Consider the following 27,992-nt stretch of genomic DNA (forward strand, 5'->3'; position numbering starts at 1 on the left):
GAATGTTACAGAGGATTTATTGACATGAAAAGATGTTTTTGTCCTAAACAAGTAGATGCTATAATAACATACAGTAATGATTTCATTTTTTTTGTAAAAATACTCAGTATATCTATAGCAAAAAAAAAGATCCGCAAGGGTGTCCACTAAAGCGTTACAGTGCTTATCCCTGGGAAGGGGGGATATAGGCATTGCTTTGTTCTTTGCTAACCTGTATTCCCCATTTTTTTCTGTAGTTCATATAATTTGCTTTCATAATAGGAAAAATTCCCCTTCATTTTGATTAAAATGAATCCATTTTTAAAAACCTTAGGTTTTATAAGAAGCAGACCTGATCTCCAAGGTGCCAGAGAGGTGACTCTTTTGTCATCTGCGGAAGTCGGCAGGAACCTTCACAATCATGACTCAAAGTCAGATTCAGGGAAGAACGTGGTGTTTCCTTCACTCGCTCGGTTCTGCTCCGGTGTCCCGAGGCCAGGCCAGCTCACTCCAGCCCAGACCATCCTATTCTTGCTGCGTCACCAGCCGCATCATCTTCAGAGCCATGTCCCCTTGGTCAGAAGGAACCTGGAACCAGCAGCGTGGTGTTAGTGCACCCAGTAGCATTCTGGGGTGTGGGCCCAGGGGCTGTATCCTGAGACTAGGTCTCAGGGAAGCGTCAGCTCTGCAGCAGCAGCCTGAGACGACAGCTGCACCTGGACGCATCCCTTACAGAAATGACCCCTGGGCTGGCAATGAGCTCTTCTGGGTCCCAACTGCTGAGAACAGGCATTCACAAAGAACGGGTTTCCTCTCTAAGGGTTGGGACCAGCCAGTTCAAGGAAAAAGAAGCTTCTACACACTTTAAAGGGTTCTCTGTGTGGGAGGGACCCCAGGTTGGACTGAAGCAGAAAAGGAGCCCAGAGGGAAACTAACAGTGTAGTCCTATCAAGCATACTTTGTATAGACGGCATCCTGACTTTTGTATTGTTACTCAGCTTTTTGTTTTTCCTCATATTTTTAGAATAATCCCTTTTAAAAAAATCTCTTCCCCACATGCTATCAAATGGTGGGTAGAAATGCAATGAATGGGGAAGTGGATGTGGCTCAAATGATAGAGCATCTGTCTACTGTATGGAGGGTCCAGGGTTCGATCCCCTAACTTGTGTGACGAGCTGACCCACGCATGGTGCTGCTGCATGTGAGGAGTGCCATGCCACATAGGAGCACCCCTGCATAGGGGTGCCCACACGCAAGGAGTACAGCCCGTAAGGAGAGCCGCCCTGTGTGAAAAGCGCAGCCTGCCCAGGAGTGGCACCGCACACACGGAGAGCTGACACAGCACAATGACGCAACAAAAAGAAACACAGATTCCCGGTGCCACCGAAAAGGATAGACGCAGTCACAGAAGAACACGCAGCAAACGGACATAGAGAGCAGACAACTGGGAGGGGGGGAGGGAGAGGAATAAATAAAATAAATCTCAAAAAAAAGAAAAAGAAATGCAATGAATGTGCCACAATGATGAAAGAGGGGGTTGATGTGGGAGGAGTGCGGTGTGGGGGGGTTGGGGTATATGGGAACCTCTTATATATATATATATATTTTAAATATTTATTTATTTATTTAATTCCTCCCCCTCCCCCGGTTGTCTGTTTTCTGTGTCTGTTTGCTGCGTCTTGTTTCTTTGTCCGCTTCTGTTGTTGTCAGCAGCACAGGAAGTGTGGGCGGCACTATTCCTGGGCAGGCTGCACTTTCTTTCGCGCTGGGCGGCTCTCCCCATGGGGGGCACTCCTTGTGCGTGGGGCTCCCCTACGCGGGGGACACCCCTGCGTGGCAGGGCACTCCTTGTGCGCATCAGCACTGCGCATGGGCCAGCTCCACACGGGTCAAGGAGGCCCGGGGTTTGAACCGCGGACCTCCCATGTGGTAGATGGACGCCCTAACCACTGAGCCAAGTCCGTTTCCCCCTCTTATATTTTTTAATGTAACATTTTTTGTGATCTATGTATCTTCAAAAAAATACAATAAAAAAAAATGATGGGGGTGGGGGTAGGGGAGTGGGGTATATGGGAATGTCTTATATTTTTTAATGTACTTTTTTTGTGATATATGTATCTTCAAAAAAATACAATAAAAAAAAAAGGCGGGTAGAGAGGAGGCCTCAGTTTCTTCTCCACAAAGGGGTTGCAGTAAATGGCCTCCAAGTTCTGAAATTCCACAGCTTCCTGAGTTTCTGGGGCACATCTTTGTCCTGAACTCTCTGCCAAGCAAGGGTCTCCCAGGGCACAGGCATGTGGGGCGTATTAAAAAGATGTTTAACCAATTAAAGGAAAAGCGGTTTGGGGATGATTTAAGAACAGTCTCCAGGGGTTATTTTGAGGCCGTCCCCTCTTGTCCTGGAGGTAACTTACTGAATCCAGCACACGGGCCTGTGGTTAGCTCAGCTCCGGTCCCCTCCCATCTGCTTCTGCAGGAACCTGTCTCTAGCATTTTTTATTTCTTACAGACTTCCTACTAGGTTTTTCTACTAGGTATTGAAGGTACTCAGTAACTCAGAGCCATAAGGAAATGCCCTCAACTCTGTGTCCAGGTTCCCTGTCCATTCTCTCTTCAGATCAAGTTTCTTAGAGGGGGGACAATGTCCTTCCGGTTTCTTAAAGGAGGTGATTGTCTCCGCTCCCTCACTGCGCATTCATTTCTGCCAACCTTTCCACTCAGCTTGAGTCTGCCCTTCCAATAAAACTGCTTGCCATGGCTATACAAGATGACAATCAGCGTGACCAAGTCACCGTGTAGGTGTGTGGGTCTTTCATCTGAGTCCTCAGCTGTGGCCACTTCCTCTTTCTCCAAAAGTCCCTCCCTGCTCTGGGGATGCCACGTGTCCCTGGTCTCCCGCCTACTTCTCAGGCCACTTCTTTTTCAATGTCATTTGTGGGCTCTGCTTTCACTTCCTGACCTTCACATACTGGTGCTCCTCCAGGCACTGTCCCTGGCCTTTTGCATATTTGACTCCCAAACTTCCATCTCCAACGACAAATACCAGTCTTGACTCCAGATCCATGTATGTTGTTTCCATTTTCAACTGCCTATGGACATCCCACTTGGCTGTTCTACAGGCAGTGCAAATGCAGCTGTGCAAACCCCCTCCCTATCCAGAGAAAGGTGCTGGAGCAGAAAGCCCGGGGCCACCCTTTATTTCTTGCTCACCCCATACAGTTACTGAGTCCTGCCAATTCTCCCTTCTTACGCTTGACCTGAGCCATCCACTCTTCTCCATTCTGGAGCACCATAACAGCCTTGTAGATCAGCTCTCTGTCCCAATTCTGCCCCATCCCTTCTGCTGCTAGAATGTTACTTCTTAGACAAATCTCACAATCTCCCTCCTGTGCTTAAATCCCTCCAGGTTACTCCACAGCTTTCAAGATGAAGTCTGAACTCCTTAGCACCGTATGCAAAGTCCCTGCGGCTCCTGCTTACAGTCCAGCCTCATCTTGGCCCTGACCCTCCCAAGGCCTCGGTGGTCCAGTCCCCTCCAGGTCGCTGTGGAGCCCCTGTATCCCCTGCTCCCAGCACCTTCTTCCCTTTGCCTAACTCCTCCTTCTCCTTTAGGGCCCGGTCTTCCAAATCCCCAAGCCTGGACTGGGCACCCTTCCTGGGACACCCCATCTTAGCATCTCTTCTCTAAGTTACTTCTGTCTATTTGCTTGTCACAGTCTTTGAGCTTCTTGGGGACAGGCCCCGTGCATCCTTCTTCTTTATACTCCCATTACCTAGCACAGGGTTTAGTGGCCAGGAGACACTCAAATATTTGCTCATTGAATAAAAGAACCAAAGAGAAATTATGGTTTTGCCTAAGGCTTGCAGCATCTCCATTTCTGGGAAATCTGAAGAGAAGAGAACAGCATGTATGTGAAAGCTGAAAAAGAAATGGGATTTTTCATTTACTAAATGCCAATTCAGTTTCCCACACTGTGCCAAGGGTCTTATTTTCATCTCCTCAGCATGGATGAGATGAATATTATTGCTCTCAATATATAGAAGAAACTGAAGGTCAGAGAGGTTAAGAATAAATTGCCCATGGTCAGATAACTAATAAATACTGTGAAACGAAGCCTATCAAATGCCCAAGCTCCCCCTTTCCTCTCTGCCAAAGTTTCTCGGCATCACTATTGACTTTTTGGGTTGTATAATTCTTTGTTGTGGAGGCTTTGTTGTGCCTTGTAGGATGTTTTCTAAGATCCCTGGCTTCTACCCACCAGATGCCAGTAGCACGGCCCCCTTCTCCACCCATCCCCGAATTCTGACAACCAAAAATGTCTCCAGACCTTGCCAAAGTCCCGTAGGGGAAAAACCGAGCCCGGTTGAGAACCACTAAGGTCCCCAAGGCGTGGCTGATAGAGGGCACTTTGTTCCCCCCATAAACTCTAAGAGCACCTCTTCAGCCATCCAAGTAAACCCACTATGCGCCTGCTGCAAGCAGAGCTTTACGACTGGTTCCCAGGCTTTCCTCCTTCGGCCCCTCTGCGGGTTCATCTGCTGGGGTGGGTCTAGCCCTCCAGGCTCCCTCAGCCCACAGAAAGGCACTCAACCAACCTACCACCCAGGGGAAAGAGGGTGTTTACTTTGCAAGCAGAACAGCTGGGCAGCCTTCTTTGGCTGTTCATTTTTGCATCCAACTGCCCATCTTTGCATACAAAGCCTCTTCTAGACTGACATTCTGGGGCCAGCACTGCTTGAAGACGCCCCTCCTCCTCTCCCCCTTCCTTGTGGCATGCTCTGGTGACCCCGTTTACTGAGCACCTAGCTTTGACAGGTGGTGACTCCTTTCTTCCCCTATTAAAACCCTTTTCCTTCAGGGTAAACCAGTAAAAGGAAAGTAGCTTATTACTAAGTTCATTTGACCTAATGAGTAAAGAACAGAGGGCCCAGCTTAACTCTCATAGGAGGATGTACTTCTTAAATGAGAGTTTTCAGGCTCAAAGGATTCAAGCGCTAAAAGTGGGATGTCATTAAAAAGTCCAAACCACTCCCAGACCTGAAGCCTAAGGCCAGCCAGGTAGCACACACAGGACAGACAGCGCAGGCTTTGCTCTCAGAACAACTAGAACAGGATGACCAGAAAGTCTGGAACAAGTGCTGACTCTCTCACCATGTGTCCCGCTTTCAGAATCCAATAGAAAGCCAGGTTCTTGTGGGACTTGACAAAAGCAGACGTTTCAGAAGATTTCGGTTCACTGTACAGGGCCTTCCGCTTCAGCTGGCTGAACTTGGGCATTTCTGGCCATTTCAGTTTCCGAAGCCAGGCCTCCTGACCTGGTGAGAGGGACAAGGGCTGAGCATTAACAGCTGGTGCAGGAGGAGAGATCATGGTCCTTTGACTTGTGCTCCGCCAAATCGCCCTGGGATCTTGCTAAACTGCAGGCTGCAAGTCATTGGGTGGGGTGGGGCCTGAGGTCCTGCAGGTCTGGCAAGCCGCTGGGGATGCCAATGCCGTGGGCCGCCAGCCCCCACTTTAAAAGCCCAGGCCCAGTGGGAGGAAACCACCAGCTGGGCAGCCCCACTGTTTTGTTTTTCATTTATTTTTTTGCCTCTGACACTCACTGCCAGATGCTCTGAGGAAGAAAGTCAGGGGCCCCTGTGGAGGCCGGCAGGGATGTCGGGAGGACTGAGAGGCCTCAGGGGCGAGGGGGGCAGCACGCGGGCCCCTGCACAGTTCATGTGACTTTTCAGCCTTCAAGTCACAATAATATTCCAGCCCACTGACTTCCAGAAGTAAAGCCCTGGCAGACCCCACACCCCGACTCGGCAGTGGCTCTGAGAGCCTGCCTCTGAGCCCCCCTGGCCCTGCTGAGGTCATAAGTGAGCACGCCGGTGGCAGCTCAAGAGGGCAGTGCTCGCTGAGGACTCCACAGAGACCATTTCCCTGGGTCCCATTAGGGTCTAGCTCTAATTCACCTCGCAAGGCTTAGCCTCTACAGTAACTAGGTTTCCCCTCATTTAAATGGTGCATTTACCCAGTGGCCAGGAAAAAATTTTCTTTTTAAATTTTTCTGTGGAGGGGGAGGGTGGTGGTGTATTTCTAAAAATCACACCTAAAGGGTCACAGCCACAGGCAGCTTCCCTCTCTTCAAAGAGTCAAGGTCAGAGGAGGATGGATATAGCAGGAAATGGCCTGCTTCTGGCATGTGAATGCCGCCGACCCCAAGAATGACATGTCCAAGGCCAGTTCTCTGCCAGCCGACCGTGACATTGCCCCCTTGCGCCCCTGGGGGTCGGCTCCTACCCATGGTGTCCACGATGAGATCGAGCTGCCCGTTGTACACAGTCACATTGACCCCGGCTTCCAGCAACTCGTCCACAATGCCGATGACCGGCTTCATGAAGTCCCCCGCCATGTTCGCAAAGACGTTCACAGCCTGACCTGCACGAGCAGAAGGAGCGCGGCTTGGAATCAGCCAGAACAAGAGACTCAGAATCTACTCAGCAAGAGGCCCCTTTCAAGCCAGAGCGGTGTGGGCTGAGGCTCCCGCAGTAGCCCCTGCGCAGCGCTGCACAGCGACTCGAGTGCCCGGCTGCTCCACCGCCAGGACACTGCAGCCCGGCAGCCCGAGCCCGAGCCGGCCGAGTGGAGCAGGAGCGTCAACGGCCACGCGGTCCACGCACACAGAAGCTCGTGATCAGCACCTTCCCTTCTTCACGAGGAACTGAAACCTGGAGAAGGCTACTGCTCGAACGCAGGGTAGGCAGAAGTTCAGAAAACGTTTAGGCTGTTCCTTGTAGGAAACAAAGTGGGCTTGGCCAGTGTGATTTTTAAGTTCTGATCAAGCGAGGCTGCCTTGGGTGATAAACCAAGACACAATGGGAGCCAGAGAGATTTCTCTCCTTCATGATCCTCGGCAAATACGTAGTCAGCCTGGCCCATCTGGCCACGCTGGGGAGGGAAGCCCCCTCTAACCAGTGAAGGTGGAGCAGGAAAAGACTGACATCATGATGAAATGGGGTAACTGAGCTGGGAGGACCAAAAAGAGGTGCTCTGGAGAGCCTGACCTGCGCTGGCCTCCGCTGACTCCTGATGCCTTTCTTCTCCCAGTGCCATACAGCTCCCCACAGTTGTATCCATCCCTTGTAGCTTCTGACAATACTCTTTTTACTGGAGCTAACTAACTTTTTCTTCATTTCTAGAAAACCCTAGGGGGTGAGGGAGATATGAAGATACGGGGTCTTGGGGAGCAGGTGTGAAATAGCTCAAGCTGTTGAGTGCCTGCTTCCCGTGTATGAGGTCCTGGGTTCAATCCCCAGTACTCCTCAAAACAAACACAAAAAAACCAACTCTCACTCGGGAGCAGACGTAGCTCAGTGGTTGAGCAACATGCTTCCCATGCATGACATCCTGGGTTCAATCCCCAGTACCTCCTAAAAAAAAAAAGATACCAGATCCTCTGGTGACTGCAGATTGGGGTAAGGTGGCCTGTATCCCTGGTGGAAACTAGGACCAGAGGCCAGCCTTCGCCTTTCGGCAGCAGCCAAGGGGCATCCCTAGGAAGGGGACACCTGACCATACAGCCTTGGGGTATCTCGGACACAAATGGAACCTTCCACAGCTTGGAGTGCTTTCTCCCCAGGTGTCTGGGAGCCCCACTTGCCCAAGGTCTACCTATAGGACTAGTGGAGAGTTACCTGGCCCTGGGCTCTCTGACGACTCCAATATTCCCTCACTACGCCTTCAGACAAGAACGTAGCAAGTGCTGAACCGCACCCAGCGAAAGGGAGGTGCAAGAGAGAGCTGGTCAAACTTGTCCAAGCACTTAGGTGTGTCTGACACCCAAAAGGACCTTTACCTGCAAGTCACACGTACAACCAACTGTGACCTTGGGCATGGCTTTTTTATCTTAAGTTTGTATCATGGAGACGTTCAAACTTGTGCAAAAGAGAATGTCATGATTCCCTGGGACTCATCCCTGGCTTCAACAATTATCAACTCCTAACCAATCGCATTTCCTCTCTCTCCCCACCCACTTCCCCACTAACCCCTTATTTTGCATGAAGTTCTGGTAAGTCATTTCCTGTCTCTAGATCTGTTTGCTCCCCTATCAAATGTGGAAAGGACTACCGTTCTACTAGTAGCATCTCATCGCACCAATAAAATCCATTCTACACATTAAGGCCTTTGAATTTGCACCTGTCTCCTTCACACTTTAAAACTGGCAATTAATTAGGTCATAAGTACCTCCCCAGGAGTGGTCCTCGGGAATAATTTTGAGCTTCTTTCTGATGGGCCCATTCATGAGCTGACTTAAGGCATCTTCTTGTAGGTTTCTGAGGTGGTGCTGACAAAGATGGACTGAAACCAAAGTGGTACACAGTGAATCAAATGACTGGAAATAAAAGCAAGAGGACATCTTTTCCCAGCCGGGGGGGGGGACTGTGCAGTAAGAAGGAGGTTTCAGCTGGGAAAGGTCAAGGGTCACCTTGATTCACCCAAGATGGAGGAAGAAAGCCAGAAACAGGTTGAAAGTGGAGATGCTTTATTAGTTTTGATTGCTGCATTCTATGTGCTTTGGAGCATCTGGATTATCCAGAATGGCCAAAGGACATGAGCTGGGAATCTAGAGGACTTGTGTGGCCTCTGGAAGGCTCTTATGGAGGAAGGATGCCCAGCATTTTGCATTCTCAGTGAACCTGGGTCAGCTGAAAGACAACAAACTCGGACTTTAGGAGAATTGACAAGGCAACAGTGTATAGAAAGTTGGTTTCAAAACTTCAAAATCATGCTATGTGAAATAAGCCAGATGCAAAAGATTGTATGATTCCAGTTGTATGAAACGTCCAGAAAAGGCAAATCTATAAAAACAGAATGCAGGAGTGGCTGCCTGGGACCAGAGGTAGGAACGAGAACCAAATGTAAATAGGCATGCGGGATCTTTTTGGAGTCACAGAAACGGTGTAACACTGGATTACCAAATGTAAAACTGCACAACTCCGTGAATATACTAAAAACCAATACTCGTGCACTTAAAACAGGTGAATTTTATGGCATGTAAAACTATACGTCAATAAAGCTGTTTAAAAAAATCCATCTCCTGGTGCATGTAGGTTGAGGCAGGGTTAACAATTTAAAGGTTCACTCACCCAGATGGCTCTGTGTGAATTCTAGGCTCGACTTCATTGCAGACATGGGTGTGCTTTTCGTTAAAATGTTATAAAAGTTCACCCCATCTGTATTCTGAAACATAAAAAAAGTGTGTTTGGCCATTGGCTTGCTTTATTTGTCCATCATCAAAGCTTCAAAACAGAAATGGCACCTGGTTCTCCACCTATCCAAGGACAGCTTTAACTTTGCAAATCTGTTGGGACCGAAAAGAAATGCAGCTCTGAAGGTTCAGAAACGAGCTGCGTCAAACTGCTCTCTGGGGGCGGGGAACAGCTCGTGAACTGAGCTTGCACCGCTGCAGGAGAAACCAAGAGCCGAGTGTTAATTTACAGCGAGGACAGAGCTGCAGAGGGCCCGACACACCCCCGTCCTCGGCCAGGCCACTCTTCCCTCCGCGCTCGCTGGAGCCAGAATGTCGCTTGGCAAGCAGAGAAATAAAGCGATATTCTGACCTGGAACTACATACTCCCCTCCTGAAGGCAGATCCTTTCTTATAGAATCCATATTCTGTCAAGGGACGAGCAAGTCTTGCAGGCCTGGGGGCTTTCAGATTCTGTAAGGGGCCACGAGCTTGCTGCTCAGGCCGGCCGGAGGTACCGTCCGGAAGGCAAGCATTTCCAGACGGGGGCTCTCACGACAGACCCTGAGCCTGACAACACCCACCCCGTCTGGTTCCTTCTCTACCCTGTTCTCATGGAAAAAGCCAGAAAAAAAGCCACGCAGGCTGGCCCCTCAGCACGTCCCCCTTACCTGTTCGATGACCATCTCTGCTTTCCCCCACAGCTGGGTGGCCTCTTTGTAGAGCTCCTTATTTAAGGCATCCAGAACTTGCTCGGCAACCTGGGACACCTCTGCCAGACCCTGGTCGTCCAGAAGAGACTGGGGTGCAAACCGAGAACAAACAGTCTCCCTTAACACTGAGGGACACTGATGGGGTATGGCTGCGACCGAGGGAAGGGGCGGGCCGGAGAAAAGGGGCCTCACTCGAACGTGCTCAGCCCCTTGGTTTAGCAGCAAAAACAATGCTCTCACCTACCATTGCTCCTCTGCTTTGTTCTTCACAAAGCGTATGCTAGCATCCAGCTGCTTCCTGCCAACTTTATTAGGGAGTGAGCACCGAAAAGCCTTGTTTCTTATAACCACTAGAGGCAAACTGTGAACCTCACCTGGAACCTACTTTGAAGAAAACAACTATAAAATGCATTTTTGGGAAAAGTGAGGACATTTCAAAATGGACTGGATTTTAGAGTATACTAAGAAATCATTGTTAATTTTAAGTATGATAAGAACATGTATGTAGGAAATGATTATTATTTCCAGAAGATATGTGCTAAAGCCAGGTAGGAATAAGGCTCTATAACTTATTTTCAAGTAATTTAGAAAAAAACAACAACCCATACACACACATATTTATTGGTGAAAGAAAGACAGCAAATTGCTAACTGAAACTAGACGGAGGGTATATGGGTGTTGACAGAGATCTTGAACTTTTCTGCACATCTGAAAAGAAGTTGGGGGACTGAAAAGATTGTGAGTCTTGTACCTGGAGACTTGGGGTGCCTGTGCTGATGCTTCCTTCTCTGTCCCTGAGGCTAGCTGTTGCTTCGGATACCCAATCTGATCTAGACTAATAGTCTCCAAGGAGCAGGTAAAGGAAAGAGGCTGTTAAGCTGACAGTGCCGACCCCATCGCACGCCCGGTGGCCTCCTCCTTCCTGAGGGCACAGCCTGAGAGTCCCACGGGGCTTTCACCCAGGAGGTGCAGGGGGAGGACCCACCTACTCACCATGCTATACAGGTAGGGTCCCCAGGAGAGCACCGAATCTAAAGGCACAAAGATACAAAAGGACACGCAGATGCAAATGAGGTGCAAAATGAGCCTGCGTGGCTCTGCCCTTCCAAAGGACAACCTGACCAGCTCTCCTCCCAAAGCAGCAAGAGATAAGCAGGACACCCCACAGCCTTGGGTCTGAAGGACTCCTTAACTCACCAGTACCCACCCAGGAGACCAGCCGACAGCTCAGTGGCCGGGAACTGGGACGAGGGCGTGGGGAGACCCTCAGGCGGACGCTGAGGACTAATGGCACGCTGACCTGGCCTGATGCTGGTCTGGCCTGGCCGGGTGAGCCATGGCCAGTGATGGCGCCCCACGGGGCAGGCTGTGGGTGGCCAGGCGGAGGCTCTTGTCTGCAGGCTCCTTCTAGGCTTTTAGATGCTCAGTGTTTCCCCTGCCCTCACTCTGCATCCTGTTTGGACTCCTTAGCTCCTGCCAAGGTACTAATTAAGGATGAAAACTAATGGTAACTCAAGTGTCTATGGTCACACAGTCAATTTATTTCTATTTCACAAACACATTGCGAATTGACTACATGCCTCAGGCCGGGAAGGAGATAGGGAATATGATAGAGCTATGAGTAAGAGAATGCCTGTCTTCAAAGAGGATAGTTGGCCTGGGTGTAGACAAGTTCACAATTACCTTAACACTAGGTAAGGCAAGTGCCACTGAGAAAGAAGTGCCAACAAAGTACCACGGACCTCAGTCTCTAAAGCACACTGGATGTATGCCATTACTTTGTTCCAAAGCCTTTCATGGCTATGGATGAATTTCTCAAAGTATGTTTCAAATCACCTCAGTTCTGTAGGATTTTAATCTAGGTATCAGAATCAAAAGTCGTTCTTCGGCTAAATACCTTTGGAGTAATACAAATACAACATTATTTCTTTTCTGCAGGACTTCTCAGAGCCTTTAATGTGTCTGTAAACCACCCGCAGGTGGAGCCAGTGTTTGGCACTTCCACAACTTGATTGTGGAGCCCTTCGTTGAATGCCACCTCACTGGACTGGTACTCTTCACAATACACCCTGAGAAACAGGCAGACCAGGCCCTCCATGACCCAGCTCTCCAGCGTCAGCTCCAAGCCTATGCCTTTGCCTTCAAATCTTGGAATCAGAATGGCTTGCAGTTCTCCTATGCACCCCATGCCACAGCATTTGGCCATCTTTATCTGTGAAGGGCCAAGAGCACAAATTTTTGGCTTTTTGAGTCAGATGGTCTCTGTTGCAATGACTCAGCTCTGCCACTGCAGGAAGAAAGCATGCAGAGACAATCCGTAAAGGAACTGTTCCAATAAAAGGTTATTTACAATAACAGGAGGCAGGACAGATTTGGAGCAGGCATTTGCAAGCCTCTCTCCAGACGTGCACTAGGAGAACTTTGGGCAAAGGTGGGCATGTTCTTTATCTGTGCTGCCCAGTATGACACCAACGGGTGCTGGGCAGGGGAAGCAGCTTGTAGAGACGTGAGGCTGGACGTCCTGGTCTTGGAAGTAGCGCGGCACGGTGGGGGTAAGCGTACGAGTCCACAGCCTGCTGTCCTGGTTTGAATCCTCACTCTACCCTGTTAGCTGTGAGACTCTGGAAGTGACTTAGCCTCAGTCTCATTTCATCACCCGCACAACTAAGACAACAGGAGCCTCCATCTCGTGGGGCTGTTACAAGCATTAAATGACGTGAACACACGCAAAGCGCCTGGGGTTGTGATGAGACCATGAGGACAGCCCGATGTAAAGTGTGAGGCCCAGTGCTACACCGTGACTTTGAACCAGACAAGAAACCTGCGAGCTGTCCAGCCTCTGATCAAGGCTTTAGCAGTTTCATGACGAACTATGAGGTCCATCCGTGAGGAAAAACAAGCAGCGGCCCTTTCCCAATGCTGACTCACAGCTCGGTTTCATGACATTTCAGTCCTACCCTGGACACACCGAGAACGAGGGCAAGAAATAACCATTACTCCAACTGGCATTGGTGTATTCAGAATCTATTAGGGACATGGCTCTGTAATAAGTCAAATTCTGATCTTTCGGGGGAAAATATTTACCATCTATAAATTTTTTTAAAAATTGAAGTATAATCACATACAGTAACACATACAAACCGTAACGTACACGTAGATGAGTTTTGACAAATGCCCATGCCCACATAATTAATTGTATGCCCGCTGCAGCGGGACACCCTACAAAAGTGCGCTTGTCTCCCTTTCCCACCTAGCCGCCTCCCTCCTGCAGGGGCAGCCTCTCTTCGGGTTTCTAACCCCATAGTGACAGCTGCCTGTGAAAGGTCACCTGTGGTTGTTAGGGTGTAGTTCTCAGCCAGGGGTGATTCTGCACTCCAGGTGATGTTTAGCATTGTCTGGAGACCTTTTTGGTTCACACAGAGGTGTTGCTACTGGCATTAGTGGGTAGAGGCTGGGGACGCTGCCAAACACCCTATGATGCAGGAGGCAGCGCCTCACAGCACGGAATTACACAGCTCGAAATGCCAAGAGTGCAGAGGAACGCTGGGTCAGGGCCAGGCCAAGCCCGGCAACAGCCAGGTGCCTGAAGCCACACCCCGGGTGTCTCCATATAAACAACTCTTATTTGTGCTCCAACAAGGATGCTCACATTATGAAACTGTGAGTCTCTGAATTGCAGAACTACGATAAACTCATCTCGCCAGCGACTTGAGCAACAGAAGGGAATCTCACCCCACCTGCTTGTGCCAGCATAGGGGGTGGTGGAGGGGATGAACCGAGTCAGGTGGGCCTGGGTGTGAATCCTGACCAGCCCCTCATTCTGCGGGTCAGCAGCAAATCACAGCACCTCTCTAAGCCTTCAGACCATTGTGCAAATCAACTAAGAGAACTTGATTCAGCCCTTCGCAGCCGACAGGAGGTGTTCTGTAATGCTCACCCCAAATCTCTCAGGTGCTTCTGAGGCAAATGTTCTCGGTGCTACTTCTCCAAAGATCCAGAGAATTCCATTGCCTTGTACTTACATCTGAACAACAAAGCCCGAGTCCCAGGGGAGGAGATGAAAAAGGACAGTGAAGAAGTGCCCCCCAAACCCTACACTCACCTATAGGGGAGATCCAGGAATCACCCAAAGCAACGCCAGCAAAGCTGCACTTGACACTCCCCTGCTGAACGGCCTAAAGAAGAGCCGAGAAGGAGCTCACACACAACTTTCAGGTCTTTCATCACAATTATAAACCTTTCTAATGTATTTCCAGGCCCTCTTGGAATTTTGATTTTTATGTTTAGATTTTTAATTCATCTAGAATTCATATTTTATATGACAAAGAATCCAACTTTACTATTTTCCAAAGTAATCACCATTTGTTTCCACTCCATTTATTGAATATTCTATTCTTTGCCCAATGACCTGAAATGCCACCTTGTCATAAACCTACAATGGCAGATATGAAAGGAACATACATAGATTTGTATGATTACATTTATCTGCACACAGGATATATACATGATATGGATGTTTCTGGATTTTCTACCCTATGCAATCTATTTGTCTGTTGTTATGCCAATGTCACACTTTTATTCACTATAGCTTTACAGCTTGATTGATATCTGGAAGGGTCAGCATCACTGTTCTGCTTAAAACTTTTCTTGGTTATAATTACAGATTTACTCATATTGCATGTGTAAGATCTGATTCAAAGTACATCAATATCAGGTGAGGCTAAAACAGTAATATATTAGGTTTTCTATCTAAAACCAAAACAACAAATTCATCTTTGCTGTTACCTTATAGAGTTCTAGGCTAATGCCAGCAGCCATTTTCCCTCCATAGGACTCTGAGAAAATATAGAATGGAATCGTCTAGCAAGAAAAGGAATTTACAAAAAAGTTATTTTAAAAAAATCCTGAATGCTTTTTAATTCACATGCTTTCATTTCAAATTTCCATTGCATGCAAATGTCAGACAAAACCAATCTGCTTTTACCTTCCCCCCATCTCTGATTGTCATGTCTGACTAGAATACTGACTTCAGGATCATCGAAGCTAAAAATCACCTTTAAAGATGACAGAAACAAAGGCCCACAACCTAACCCGGGCATGAAAAGCTTCTCCCTGAAATCAGGGGCACTGAACTCTTGGGAAAGTTTCCGTTCATTCTGATAAGGTGTTCCTCTGTAGCCCCTTTCTCACTTGCCCCCTAGTCTCTGCTTACCTGGAATTCTTTGTGGCCATCAAAGAATGTTTTCAGGAGAACCATCATGTCTGCAGCCACCCTGGCAAGGTCTTTGGCATACGCGTCACTCTTGTTGACATAACTGAACCCCGTGCCCACAGGATTGTCCACAAACAGGAGACTGGCGGACTGGAGCTACACACCACAGAGGAAAACCAAGGCCGCAATCAGTCTTGCAGCCACCAATTATCACTGGAGCATCTTACACAAGCTCAGCACAAACCACAAGGTGAGGATACCAGTGTGGTTATGATACTATTGCTGAAAGGGATTTCTTTTTTAAATGAAGGACAGGGTGACTTGGCAAAGAAAAACATTAGCAGGAGGGACAAGAAAAAGACCAACATCCACGTGGAAATCAAAGAACCTAAGTCATCGCTCTTTGCACAACACAAATGCACTAAACATAACACATGATGGCATGTCAGTCTGAGCAGTAACTCGAAGCACTGAGTACACTCAAAGCCTGAATATCACACAACAGTTTTCTTCAAGATGAATCCAATTTCTATGTTGGCCCTGTCAGAATGTATGTATTCTACAACCTTTTCCTAAGAGGATCAGAATTATGGAACCTTATGACTCGCAGGAGCCTTAGTGACGTACCTGCTCCATGGCTCCACTTAGCTCTGGGAGGCTAGTGGAGCCCTCTGCTACTGAGGGTTCCAGGCTGTGGCAGAGCAGGTGCAGAGGCCCTGGGGCAGGCCCAGTGATGTACACTAAAGACCAGTGTAGAGGAGCGAGACAATAGAAGGACCCCTCGGGGACCTTAACCAGGTGATCCTGGAGTGTATGCATGAATCTTGTAGGAAAGACGGCAGGTTGGACTCTGCACCCCCTCAAGACATGTTCTTAAACTTAACCTGAGGCCCTGTGGGTGTGAAACCATGTGGTATCTCTGACCATGTTAGGGTGAGTCAGGGCGAGGACGCATCTGTGGGTAGGGTCTTCTAAGAGCTGATTCAGGTATAACCCAACAGAATCGGACCCCATCTTCCTCTGTCTTCCTGGAGCCCTTATAAAGAGAAGGCCACAGGGAGGAGGCAAGAAGCACGAAGTCAGCAGAAGCCCGAGGAACAGACATAAGGAGAGAGGGGTCATCGTGTGCTAGGGGCAGAGACAAGCCAAGGAACCCCCGACTGTGGGAAGCAGCCCCAGATGCTACCGACTTCAGGGAGAAAGCATGGCCCTGCCATCGCCTTGATTTTGGATTTCTAGCCTCCAAATCCATGAGCCAGTAAGTGCCGTTTAAGTCAAAAATAAGAAGAGGAGGAGAAGGAGACCCTGCATCATCCTAGCTATCAGCAGACAGGAGAGTGTGAGCATGGCGAGCTGGGTGTGAATGGATGGCCAAACAGAGCAGTCCGAGTGGAGGAAGATGCCCAGGCAGAGGCCGGACGGTGAGGTGTGCACGGGGAAGTGTCAGCAGACGTGGCTGAAGGCAGGTGGGGCCGGGTGATGCCCAGAAGTCTGGAGCTGATTCACACTGGAGAAGTGCCGCTCAAGGAGTGGGCTGGGGTGACCTGGAGGGAGCACTCCGAACCAGACTCTAGTGGGGATGGAGAAGAGGTGGTGGAAGAAGAATAGTGAAACAGCTGGGTATTAAACACAGAGCTACCCTGGACCCAGCCACTCTCCTCCTAGCTCTATACCCAAGAGAAATGAAAGCACAGGTCCACGCAAAAACTTGGACATGAATGCTCATAAAAGCATTGTTTGTAAGAACTAAAAAGTAGAAACAAGCCCATGTCCACCAGTGGATGAAGGGATAAACAAACTATGGTTCATATATATAATGATGGATTATTCAGCCATAAAAATGAAGCACAGATCATGCTACAATAAAGTGAACCTTGAAAGCATTATCCTAAATGAAAGAAACCAGTCACAGATGGCCACAAACTATATGATTCCATTCTTATGATAGTAAAGAATAGGGAAATCTATAGACAGAAAATAAATCAGTGGTTGCTTGGGCATGGGGGAGATGGGATCGGGTAGCTAAAGGATATGAGATTTCTTCTTGAGATAACTGAAAATGTTCTAAAATTTGGTGATGGCTACACATATCTGAATATATTAAAAACCACTTTGGGAAGTGGATGTGGCTCAAGTGATTGAGCTTCCACCTACCACATGGGAAGATCCAGGTTTGATCTAGGGGCCTCCTGGTTAAAAAAAAAAAAAAGAAAAGGCATGCTTGCATGGCAAACCATGCAGCAAGATGATGATGCAACAAAAAGAAAGATGAAGGGGAGAGTCAAGGTGAGACGCAACTGAAACCAGGAACTGAGGTGGCACAAGTGCCAGGGAACCTCTCTCCACAACAGAGGTCCCCAGGATCATATCCCTGTGAATCCAAGAGGAGAAAACAAGAAGAGAAGACAAAAGGGAAATAGACACAGATGATCACACAGCAAATGGACACAGACAGCAAAAACAGCAGGGAGGGGGGAGGAAAAAAAACCACTTTAAGGGAAGCAGATGTGACTCAAGCGATTGGGCTCCCGTCTACCATATGGAGGGTCCCAGTTTTGATTTCCAGGGCCTTCTGATAAAAAGCAGGCTGGCCCACACAGCAGGGAGAGCTGGTGCAAGATGCTGCAACAAAGTGAGACACAGAGGAGAGACCACGAGAGACAACAAACCAGGGAGCTGAGCTGTCTCGGGTGATTGAGTGTCTGTCTACCACATGGGAAAGTCTGAGGATCGGTTCCCAGTGTCTCCTAAGAGAAGACGAGAAGACAAGCAGACCCAGAAGAACGCAAGCAGAGAGCAAGCACAAGTGGTGGGGGAGGAGGGAATGAATAAATGAATAAATCTTAAAAAAAAAAACCAACACTTTAAATGGGTGAATGTTATGGTATGTGAATTAAATTCCGATAAAACCGGCTTAAAAAAAAATTAGGGTAAACTGATTGGATGGGGGGGGGCGGGGAGGCAGGAACTGGAGAAGAGGAGGCTGGCTTTCCAGTTTCTGGCTTAGAAACTTGAGGGGATGGTGACACCATTCACAAGGCAAACAGGAAGCTGGCTGGTTTCGTGGGTGGATAGAGTCTGCTGTAGGACATAGAATAATGAAGTCAATTCAGGACTTGCTGAATTGGGGATGTGTGAGAGACACATGGAGACATCCAAGAGACAACAAAAAAATTAGTTTTGGCACAAAGAGAAAGCTCCCAGTTGGAGATATTGTCTTGGGGTCATCAGCCTCTACATGTCATTAAAGCAGGTTGCAAAGAATATGTAGAAGAGAGAATGTTACCAAGGCAGAGAGCTGGGAAACAGCAGCATTTAAGAAACGGGAATGGCCCACAGTGCTGCAAAGACTGATTAAGATGAATGCCGAGCAGGACCTCACCAACTAGCGAACGAGGAAGCCAGCGTGTCCGTGGGGACAACTAGCCTAGTGGACTGGGTTAAGGCACTGCTTCCCAGCCTTGCCATGGCCACGGAGGGTCCCTGGCACCCTCCTCCTCCCCCCGCCAAAGGGTGTGGTTTTGTCCCCAGGATCTGGCAGACTGGGGGTAGTGGCAAGGCAGGTGGATGGGGGGATGACCCAAGACTGAACTTGGCCAGGCTGTAAGGGGGGAAGGCGAAGGGAGCCAGGGGGTGAGGGGCTGACCAGACTGCGGTTAGGGAAGGAAGTGCAGCTAGAATGGGGGTGGTGGGGAGGGCAGAGCAGCAGAGACTTCAAAAACAGATGGGGGAGCATTATGCTAAGTACAATAAGCCAGCTATTGTGTGATTCCACTTATGTGAAAGAGCTGGAAGAAGCAAATTCACAGAGACAAAGTAGATTAGAGGTTACCAGGGATTGGGGGTCAGGGGAAATGGGGAGTTAATGCTTCATAGGTACAAAGTTTCTGTTTGCAGCAATGAAAAAGCTCTGGTAATGGAATGTGATAATAGCATCATACTGTGAATGTAATTAACGCCACGGAGCTGTATACTTAAAAATGGTTAAAATAGTAAATGTCATGACATGTATGTTACCACAGGAAATTTTAAAAAGGAAAAGGAAAACAACAGAGGGGACAAGGGGCTTCAAATCTTGATGAAGTCAAGAGGTCAAGAAGAGAGACAGGAGAGAGGACAGGACTGGAGGTGGCGGCATCCCCGAGCCCGAGATTTCAGAGATGGGCAATACGTGGGTTAACGGGAAGGTCCGGGGCGCGGCAGTGAGGCCAGGTTTCTGAAGGCAAGTGGACAGGAAGGTTCCAGAGCCATGGAAGGAAGAGGGACCAGCATGGGATACGCTCTCCTGAGAAATGGCAGAAGCTGCTCTAGTGAGGAGGCCCGTGGACAAGGGCCGGCGGCCTGCCTACACAGGGAGGAGGTGGGATTGCTAATCTGTGACTTCCCCGCCTCCGCCGGAGCTGGGCAGGGGCAGCTAGGACTCAGTCTCGGAGGCCACCAGGGGCGACCCTCTGTACCCAGGTGGTTCGTCGAGGTTTGAGTTCACTGTCAAGAGGCCCAATTTCCTCAAAGTTTCCAAATCCAGTGCTGGAACCTCCTGGACCTCCCTGTGGAAAAGAAGAGAAACAAAGAGAACTGTAATCCAGCCTTTGTCATTACAACTGAAGACCACATGACTAAATCAATTATGACTCAGGGTGGCTGAGGCAGCTGAGCACGGACACCACCAAGCCAGTGAGCCGGGGTTTCTGCGCTCGCTGAACTGCACTAGTAAATGCTGCCATCCCTTCTGTATGAACGGAACAGACCTGGCTAAGGCCGCTCGAGGGAACTCTGCTACCTTGAGCCCTGGCCTGCCTTTGGGTTCACACCTGAAGACCTTAAAGGAACTTCTCGTGCAGTCCCTCTAGTTTCAAAAATGAGCGGAAGTCCCAGAGAAGGGACTGGGTCCCTGGCCACTCAGTCAGCCTCCAGACTCTCCACCCCACGGCCCCCTCCTTGCCAGGGCTTCTGAGCGGGGAGACTCTCTCTTCATTCTCCCTGTGAACTGACAGGGACCCTGTGAGGGGGCTGGTTTGATCCAGTCGATTCTCAGGGTATAATGTGGCAAGAGCAAAGCCCCAAGACCGGGAGCACGTGACACTGTGGGCATCCAGGGGGCAGGGAGAGGAGGGGTTCTGAAGGGATCTCAGCGCTGGGACCCCGACGGGAGGTCTGCAGGAATGGGGAGACAGGTTCTGAGGGGTCTCAGGCTGAGGAATCAAAGGGTGAAACAGGAGCAGGTTGGGCGGACTTTCTGTGATAGGAGCAGACCTTCCTGGGAAGCCATCAGGGCAAAGGCCAGTCAGTACTTCTGTGCACAAAATCTCAGGTGCCAGCTGAGCTGGGAACGGAGAGCAGCTAGGAGGAAAGCATTATCAGCAGAGGTAAGGGCAGGCCTCGGACAGAAGGATATGGCCTCCCTGTGCACAAGCAGGAGGGAGCGGGCAGGAGGGTGAGCAAGGGGAAAACAGAGAGAGAAGAGGAGCCAGGGCAATCTGTCGGGAAAGCGCACGGGAAAGAAAAAGACAAAGCAGAGATAGGGCTAAGGGGAAGCAGACAACTGCAAGAGGACCCCAGCATGAAAGACGTTAGCAGACATTTATATTTTGAACCTCCACCAAGCTAGAGCTGATAAAACTGGGAGGCAGAAAATCCCTCTAAATCCCTCTAATTAAATGCAGAGGAGAGATGACCCGAGCGAAGAGCTGGCCTGAACGGAGTGCTGGCCTGCGTAAGAGTGCTGGCCAGAGCAGAGAACTGGCACAGCAAGATGATGCAAAAGGAAGAGACACGGGGAGAGACAATGGGAGACACAGTGGACAGGGGAGCTGAGGTGGCGCAGGAGACTGAGCACCTCTCTCCCACTCTGGAAGGTCCCAGGGTAGGTTCCCTGTGCCGCCTAAAGAGAAGACAAGCAGACACAGAAGAACACACAGCAAATGGACAGAGAGAGCAGACGGGGGATGGGGGGATGGGGGGGGGAGGGCAGTGGATAGGAATAAATAAATCTTAAAAAAAAAAATCAAGCTATGAAAAACTTGGCAGAAACATCAAAAAATGCTTGTAACATAATATGCAAGAAATAAAACTACATACGTATCCTCGAAGGGAAATTGAATCCCTTTTTCCTAGTGTACTTACTAGAACAGGACCAAAGCGAAAGGGGGAACGCTGGGAATTGTAGGGTCTTCATAGGATAATCCCATCTCCCCTTTCTCTATTGATAAGCCATGGTGGCGGCATATGACCCGCACCCCCCAAGGCAGCGAGAAGCTGGCAGGAGGAACCCCTCTGCTGTTTGAGAACCCCCTACAGCAAAGTATTTTTTTGTCTACAACTCTGGGATGGGGTGCTCTCTCCCAATGGCCTGCGGCTATTCAGTGACTAAAATGTGAATGCATCAGCAGACCAATGTAAATGCTTAAAAGACTGAAAGTGTACCCAAAATAGCTCATTACTCCACAGATGAAGTGACCTCAATTTTCAAAGATCCCTACAGAGACCTCACTGCACTCTGGCTCAGCAGGCTGCTAGAATACATCTTTTCATCTAAACTAAATATTTCTTCCTTAATCATAATTCTTTCACTTCTCCCTTGGGCCTCTGGGGAAATGAAAAGAGCATTTTAGTGTCTACGAACGGATAACCTTCAAATAGCAAACTCAGCTCAGAGGAACTCAACCAAAGGCCACAAACTGGGTGGAGCAGACCAACCAGGTGGGGACTGGAGGGTCCCCAGGGGACTCCTGCCCCATCTGAAAGGGGGCAGCCACCACTCAGGACGGTAGCAGCAAATCAGGCCCAAAGTTGTTTGATCTGATTAGAGGAAGAGGAAGGACATTTCCTGATTTTAAACTGTTGGCAACAGCTCATCTAAAATAATAAGCCCACCCTGCTGCTGTCAACCAAAAGGAGAGTTTGCAATCTCTGAAACACAAACTGTTCCTGAGAGCAGAAAAAGTGGCCCAGCAGCCACCTGGAGCAAAGAGGAGGCAGCGGGGGTAGGATTCGGAACCCTCCCTCCACCCGAGTCTCAGCATTTCCGCTTTTATGGGCTTGGATTCCCATAGGTAAGCTTTCATCTGGGGGCAAAAAAGGTTCTGCTGGTCAATAAAATGTTTAGAAAAGCAAGGCCCAGAGAAGGGAAGTGTCTGCCATGGCTGTAAGCAGCACGAAGGCATCTAGATCTCTGGTCTCCTGCCTCGCCTTGTCCACCGCGTGGCTCTTCCCGACGGCTGTGAGGTGGCACCTTCGCCTCCGGCCACCCGGGGTGGAGAGACGTTCCCTGGGCTGACACACATTTCTCCTTTGGAGGCATTTTCATAGCTACAGTCACGCTGACGCTCCCCTCTAGTTCCCAAAGGAGGCACATGTACTAAGCCTGAGAAAGGCCCACATCCTTGCAAACCGTTCACCTTCTCTCTATCTCACCAGAATGTCAGCCTGGCCTGGGCACCGGAAGGCTGCTTCTTTAGGGAAGAGGTTTGGGACCAGGGATTACATTCACATGCCCTGGAGGTGAGCACCAACATGCCCTATTTACCCCCAGCAGCCAGGAGCTTGGCAGGGCCAGGTCTACATTTTCCAGAGGCTGAAGCCAAGACTGTGTCCCTCAGCCCTGCCCTAGAGATTGGCCTTCCAGGTGGGTGTGGGCCACCAATGGACCAGTATTTCAGGATTGCCAAAAGGATCCTTTGCCTGGCCCCAAAACACCTTTCAACAAGTTTCCTGCCTTTAATCCCACAGTCAGAGATCACGATTAAAATACATACACCCTTAGGGAGAGCAGCCGGGCCTAAAATTCCCACTAAGATACTACAGACTGACGGCAGGTCCTTTCAAAGATCACCTTTTCCTGGGGCAAGAAGTCAGGGTCTAGGAAAGGGCTGGGAGGAGAGAGTTAGGGAGAGGAAGTAGAGGGTCTTTGCTTCTGAACCTTTTAGAATACTTTCGACAGTCAAAGGTATCATGAGTTCTCAGAAAGGGTTCTGCAACTGTTGGGACCCAATTATTAAAAGATGCTGGCAATGACGAAACCTTCTGGAAACTGATCATGGGGATGGTTGCACAACACTGAGAATGCAATTAACACCAAAGAATCACACACTTAAAAAACAGGCCTCCCTTCTGGCATGTCCTTATCTACTTTGTGTGAAACCATGGTGTAAAGCATGCTGCTTTTTGCTGCTTGTATAGTCATGAGAGCCCTTTGTAATCGTTACAGTTCAGAACTGTCAATAGAGAACAGGCCTTGACCAGGAATAGTTAGGCTTCCACGCTAGCACAGCTCCTCTTCCCACCCAGCATCACCTCTGTAAGGAGGAGAGCAATTTTATCAACTACCTTACCTGTGTACTGTTAACATTAGGAACTGGTATATATTCAGCTTGTCGATTTTCTCCTCAAAAATTCTAAATTCTATCATGCAGCGTTTTTTGATGAGACCAGTTTGGTAACAATAGGGAATTGATTAAACATAATTGGGCCTAGTGCTTTCTTTTAAGTTGGTGCAGCAGCACCATAAGGATTAATGTGTTGTAGGATTCTGATTGTAATTACTTTTATGGTTTTCCTGAAGAAGATGTGGAGTGGGTCCCTGGGAACATACTCCTTTCCCCAACTTAGAAAACTGATTAGTGTGAGGTTAATTCTTACAACAGCGCTCATAGCTGACTAGTTGTATAGCACATTGTTGTAGTCAGCTGTGGGGTGTTTGAGGAAAAAGTTCAAGTATTTGTTGGCATGGAATTATAAACTAACTAACTAACTAAATAAATAAATAAATACTTTAAAGATTTATTTCCTATTTATTTCTCTCCCCTTCCTTGCCCTCTCCACCCCAGCTGTCTGCTCTCTGTGATCATTCGCTGTGTGTTCTTCTGTGTCCGCTTGTATTCTTGTCAGCAGCACCAGGAATGTATCTCTTTTTTGTTGTGTCATCTTGCTGCGTCAGCCTCCATGTGTGCGGCGCCACTCCAAGGCAGGCTGTGCTTTTTTTGCGCAGCGTGGCTCTCCTTATGGGGCACACCTCCCCCCTACATAGGGGACACCCCTGCGTGGCACGGCACTCCTTGCGCGCATCAGAACTGCACATGGGCCAGCTCCACCGCATGGGTCAGGAGGCCCTGGGTTTGAACCTCGGACCTCCCATGAGGTAGGCAGATGCTCTATCCATTGAGCCAAATCTGCTTCCCTAAACTATATTTTTTAGTGTAATATGGTGGAATAGCATAGAAAAATATTTTATATACATTTGAAAATGTGTCCTTTTCCTCATTACTGAAGTTTCTCAAGGGCCACTGGAGGCAAAAACAGCTCTAAATTATCTGTGAGACGTAAAACTTCAACTGCGTTGGTGGGGGGGGGGGTAGGTTTCTAATGCAATATGTGTACATTTTTCCACCTGGAAGTAAAAAACTTTAGTTAATGTTCTCCTGTATTCATGCTTGGGGGAAGTACTATAAGACTGTTTAGAGCCTTTACCCCTGCTTGGAGGGAGCAAGTGGAATCCTGGTTTAGGACTTCTCAGGAATTCCAAAGCTTAGCACTGAGTCTTTGAACAGTCTGGCCTGGAGGTTTTTTGAGCCTTTAAGTATAATAAACAATAGTTCAGCAAACGAACAAAGAAAAACAGGCCTCCTTAACTGCTGAGGTGCCTTGAGCCCTTAAGAGCAAGAAGAGTGCTCAGTGGGGGAAACCTGACCTCACCCCAGGTCAGGCAGGGAAGCCACTTTTACCTGAAGCCACATGACCAGGGGCAGTTCTGAGAAGTTCTTGCAGGGGTTGGTGGCATAGTAGAGCCACCAGAACATGTGGGCATCCTTGCGCACCGTCACATAATCCCACTCCTCTTTGCCCTCCTCTGTGGGCCAGCTGATGGCAGCTCCTGAAACAGAAGTGCAGTTTGATCTTCCTGGAGAACATCTAATGTTCAGGTAAATTCCAAGTCTTGGAGAAACAGCTATGTTAGGCTAGAGGTGACCTGCTCACCCCAATACATTGCAGGCACAAGGAGAACTCAGATATGAGGAAAAACAACCAAACTTAACAGTGGGATAGGAGCCTAGGGGCTTTCACTTTTCCCCTTGCACTCCTGTGTGATATTTGGATTTTTAACAACATGTAACACCGGTATCATTTTAGAAAACTAAGAGCGATGTTTACATTTCAGGGAAAAAAGAAAACTCTCAAAACATGAAATGCTAGTTTTTATAGTGGATTTAATACATGATTAAAAAGGCATCACAAATCAGTGGGGCCCAGGTTATTCAAGACATGGTGCTGGGGCAAGAGGTTTTTGGAGGAAAATAAAGTCCAAGTGAATCGAGAATTTAGATTTTAAAATTAAAGTATTAAAAATATTAAAATATAGTTGAATATTTTTCTGACTTCTGGATGGGAAGAGATTTAACTGCACTGCAGAGATTAGAAAGAAACATATCAACAGAATTGAGGACAGAAATTTGTTAAATTTCTGAACAACAAAATTTCTGTTCATCAAAAGTAAAAGACAGGGAAGCAGATGTGGCTCAAGCAATTGGGCTCCCGTCTATCAAAAAGGAGGTTTGATTCCTGGGGCCTTCTGGTGAAGGCAAGCTGGTCCATGTGGAGTACTGGCCTGCATGGTGCTGGCCCACAAAGGAGTGCTAGACCCACGGAAAAGGTGGCGCAGGAAGATGATGCAACAAAAAGAGACACAGAGGAGGGACAATAAGAGACTCAGCAGACCAGGATGCTGAGGAGGCAAAGAGATTGAGCACCTCTCTTCCACTTGGGAAGGCCCTAGGATCAATTCCCAGCACTGCCTAAAGAGAAGACAAGGAGAAACAGAAGAACACACAGCAAATGGACACAGAAAGCAGACAACAAGCTCCAAACAACAAAGGGGGCAGCAGGATAAATAAATAAATCCTTAAAAAACAATAATAAAAAAGTAAAAGATAAAAACAAAATAAGAAAGATCTACAGCAAATATGAGAAAGAGTGATTTTTCTAACATAGACCAATTGAAAAACTGAAGACTTTAATAATTAAATGGGTAAAAACCATAGGAGATCATTTAGAAAAAGAAAATAAATGTCTGGTGAATATGTGATAGAGTAGTTATCATTAATATACAAAGATATGACAATTATATTAATAATGAAGTCATCAAAAAAGCTTTGTTTCTTTGACAGTAAGTGATGGTAGATAGTCAAGTGTCCCACAGGAGCAGTGAGCAATTTCTTCCGGTAGCACAAATTTTGGGGAAGCCAATTTGGTAAAATTATATCAGAAGTCTCCAAAATACACATTAATTATATTATGTTACTACATTATATATTCTTTAACCCCATTAACTTCAACTTTCCTTATTTAACTTTTCCAGCATCTGCAAAAAGTATGTATCAGGAAAGAGTAGGTCAAATAAATTTCTATGTTGCCTTTTGGTAAAGTGACAATTTCCAGGTTACAGCATCTTTCTTTCTCAAAAACCATTCTGTGGGTTAAAAAAGGTTGATGTTACAAATGATGGAAATATAGTCACCATTGATGGCCTGAGTTTTCTGCTTCTACTTCCTTCTTTCTCAAATATCGAGAAATATCTTTTTCAAATATCTGGCAAGTAAACCATCCCAATAGAGTAGATGAGGAGGAGATGCTGTTGTTTTGCACATGGTAAGAATGGAGATTAAGAAAATCAGAAAGTAGCCTGAGGAGCAAAAAGTGATGGCTAGAGCACTGCAGAAGTGGTAGAACACTTCTGTAGTGCCAGCTTGCGTTCTCACTCACTCACACGCACACACATTTTATTTTAGGTAACTTTTAATTATACAAGTAACACGAGATTACAGTCTCCCTGGAAATGACAGATAAAGCTAGACCACACCCCTGGCGTGGGAGGGCATACTTTACTCCATTTCCAAGACACAGCAGACGGATCAGATGATCCCCATTTTACAAGGGGAAAAGAACTATTGAGCAACTTGCCCAGGACGGTAGGCAAGTTGTGCCTAGTTTCAATTCTCAGTCCTTGACTCAGACGAGGCGACATTTTGGTGAGCCAATAAAGATGAAGAGAGGGAAAATCAGTCTGCCACTCATCAAATTACAAAACGAATTTGTTTTTGCCAAAAAGGTTTAAGGTGGGGGAAGATGTTATCTTTTCTGATTCAGTAGAGGGAAAAGGCCTTACTTATCCCAATGAAATGTCCTATTTGCGGTAGTATTAAAGATCTTTTCCATCGCATGGTTCAGCTCAAAATAAAAAGACGTTATAAATTATTTTAGCAGCTAAACACGGCAGAAAACGAGGGTGGCCTCAAGTTGATGAAGACCTCACTGAGTACTTGCACAACTGCTTCTACCTAGCCAGAGGAGACAAAGGCGGCACCACACCACCCGGAGCCCAAAAAAGGGTAGAAAAAGGAAAAAACACTTGGAAATAAAAAAAAAAAGTGAGATTCAAGGCAATGTAATTACACAAGATAAGAGCTGAGGAGAAGAGATTTGCACAAACCCACTACCAAACTCTCGGCATCCCTGGCGAGAGGAGGCACCGGCTGCTGATGCGCCTCTTGCCCAAACCTACCCGCGCTCAGGCCCAGCAGCAGCAGCGACAGCAGCAGGCGCGGGACGGGTAAGCTCCGCGGCTGCAGCTCCATGGCGAAGGCCCGGCACCCGGCGCAGCAACAGGCTGGACCTGGCGCCCCGCCACGTGACAGCCGCGGCCGGGGGCGGGGGCGGGGCTTGGAGCCGCGTCTCGCGCGCCCTCTGCCGGGCGGTCCAGCCAGGACCCCTGAAGCCAGGCTCGCGCAGTCTCGCTGCCCACCACGTAGTCCCTAGTAGCGGTTCGGGCAGGCGGCCACGGGCAGGAGCCGGACCTCGAATGCG

At 48.3% G+C, this 27,992-nt stretch overlaps 1 protein-coding gene across 2 annotated transcripts; it reads right to left on the reverse strand.

The window, feature by feature from the left end:
- SCPEP1 (serine carboxypeptidase 1) lies at positions 1 to 27,989 on the reverse strand. 2 transcript variants are annotated; one of them, XR_011646848.1, is made up of 13 exons: positions 27,691 to 27,989; positions 24,857 to 25,005; positions 19,595 to 19,684; positions 15,138 to 15,293; positions 14,711 to 14,785; positions 14,028 to 14,100; positions 10,919 to 10,956; positions 9,884 to 10,012; positions 9,112 to 9,205; positions 8,210 to 8,323; positions 6,266 to 6,403; positions 1,751 to 5,295; positions 1 to 1,280 (listed from the first exon to the last, which is right to left on the reverse strand). XR_011646848.1 is itself a non-coding variant. In XM_058283927.2 (13 exons), the coding sequence occupies exons 1-13, from the start codon at positions 27,761 to 27,763 to the stop codon at positions 505 to 507; spliced, it is 1,356 nt and encodes a 451-aa protein (XP_058139910.1). In that variant the 5' UTR covers positions 27,764 to 27,989; the 3' UTR covers positions 1 to 504. The 2 variants fall into 2 exon arrangements, 1 of the variants encoding a protein (XP_058139910.1); XM_058283927.2 differs by having other exon boundaries at positions 1 to 567; positions 5,132 to 5,295.
- Between the last annotated feature and the right edge of the window lie 3 nt (positions 27,990 to 27,992).

This window comes from Dasypus novemcinctus, chromosome 21 (assembly GCF_030445035.2).
Source record: "Dasypus novemcinctus isolate mDasNov1 chromosome 21, mDasNov1.1.hap2, whole genome shotgun sequence".
Classification (NCBI taxonomy): Eukaryota; Metazoa; Chordata; class Mammalia; order Cingulata; family Dasypodidae; genus Dasypus; species Dasypus novemcinctus.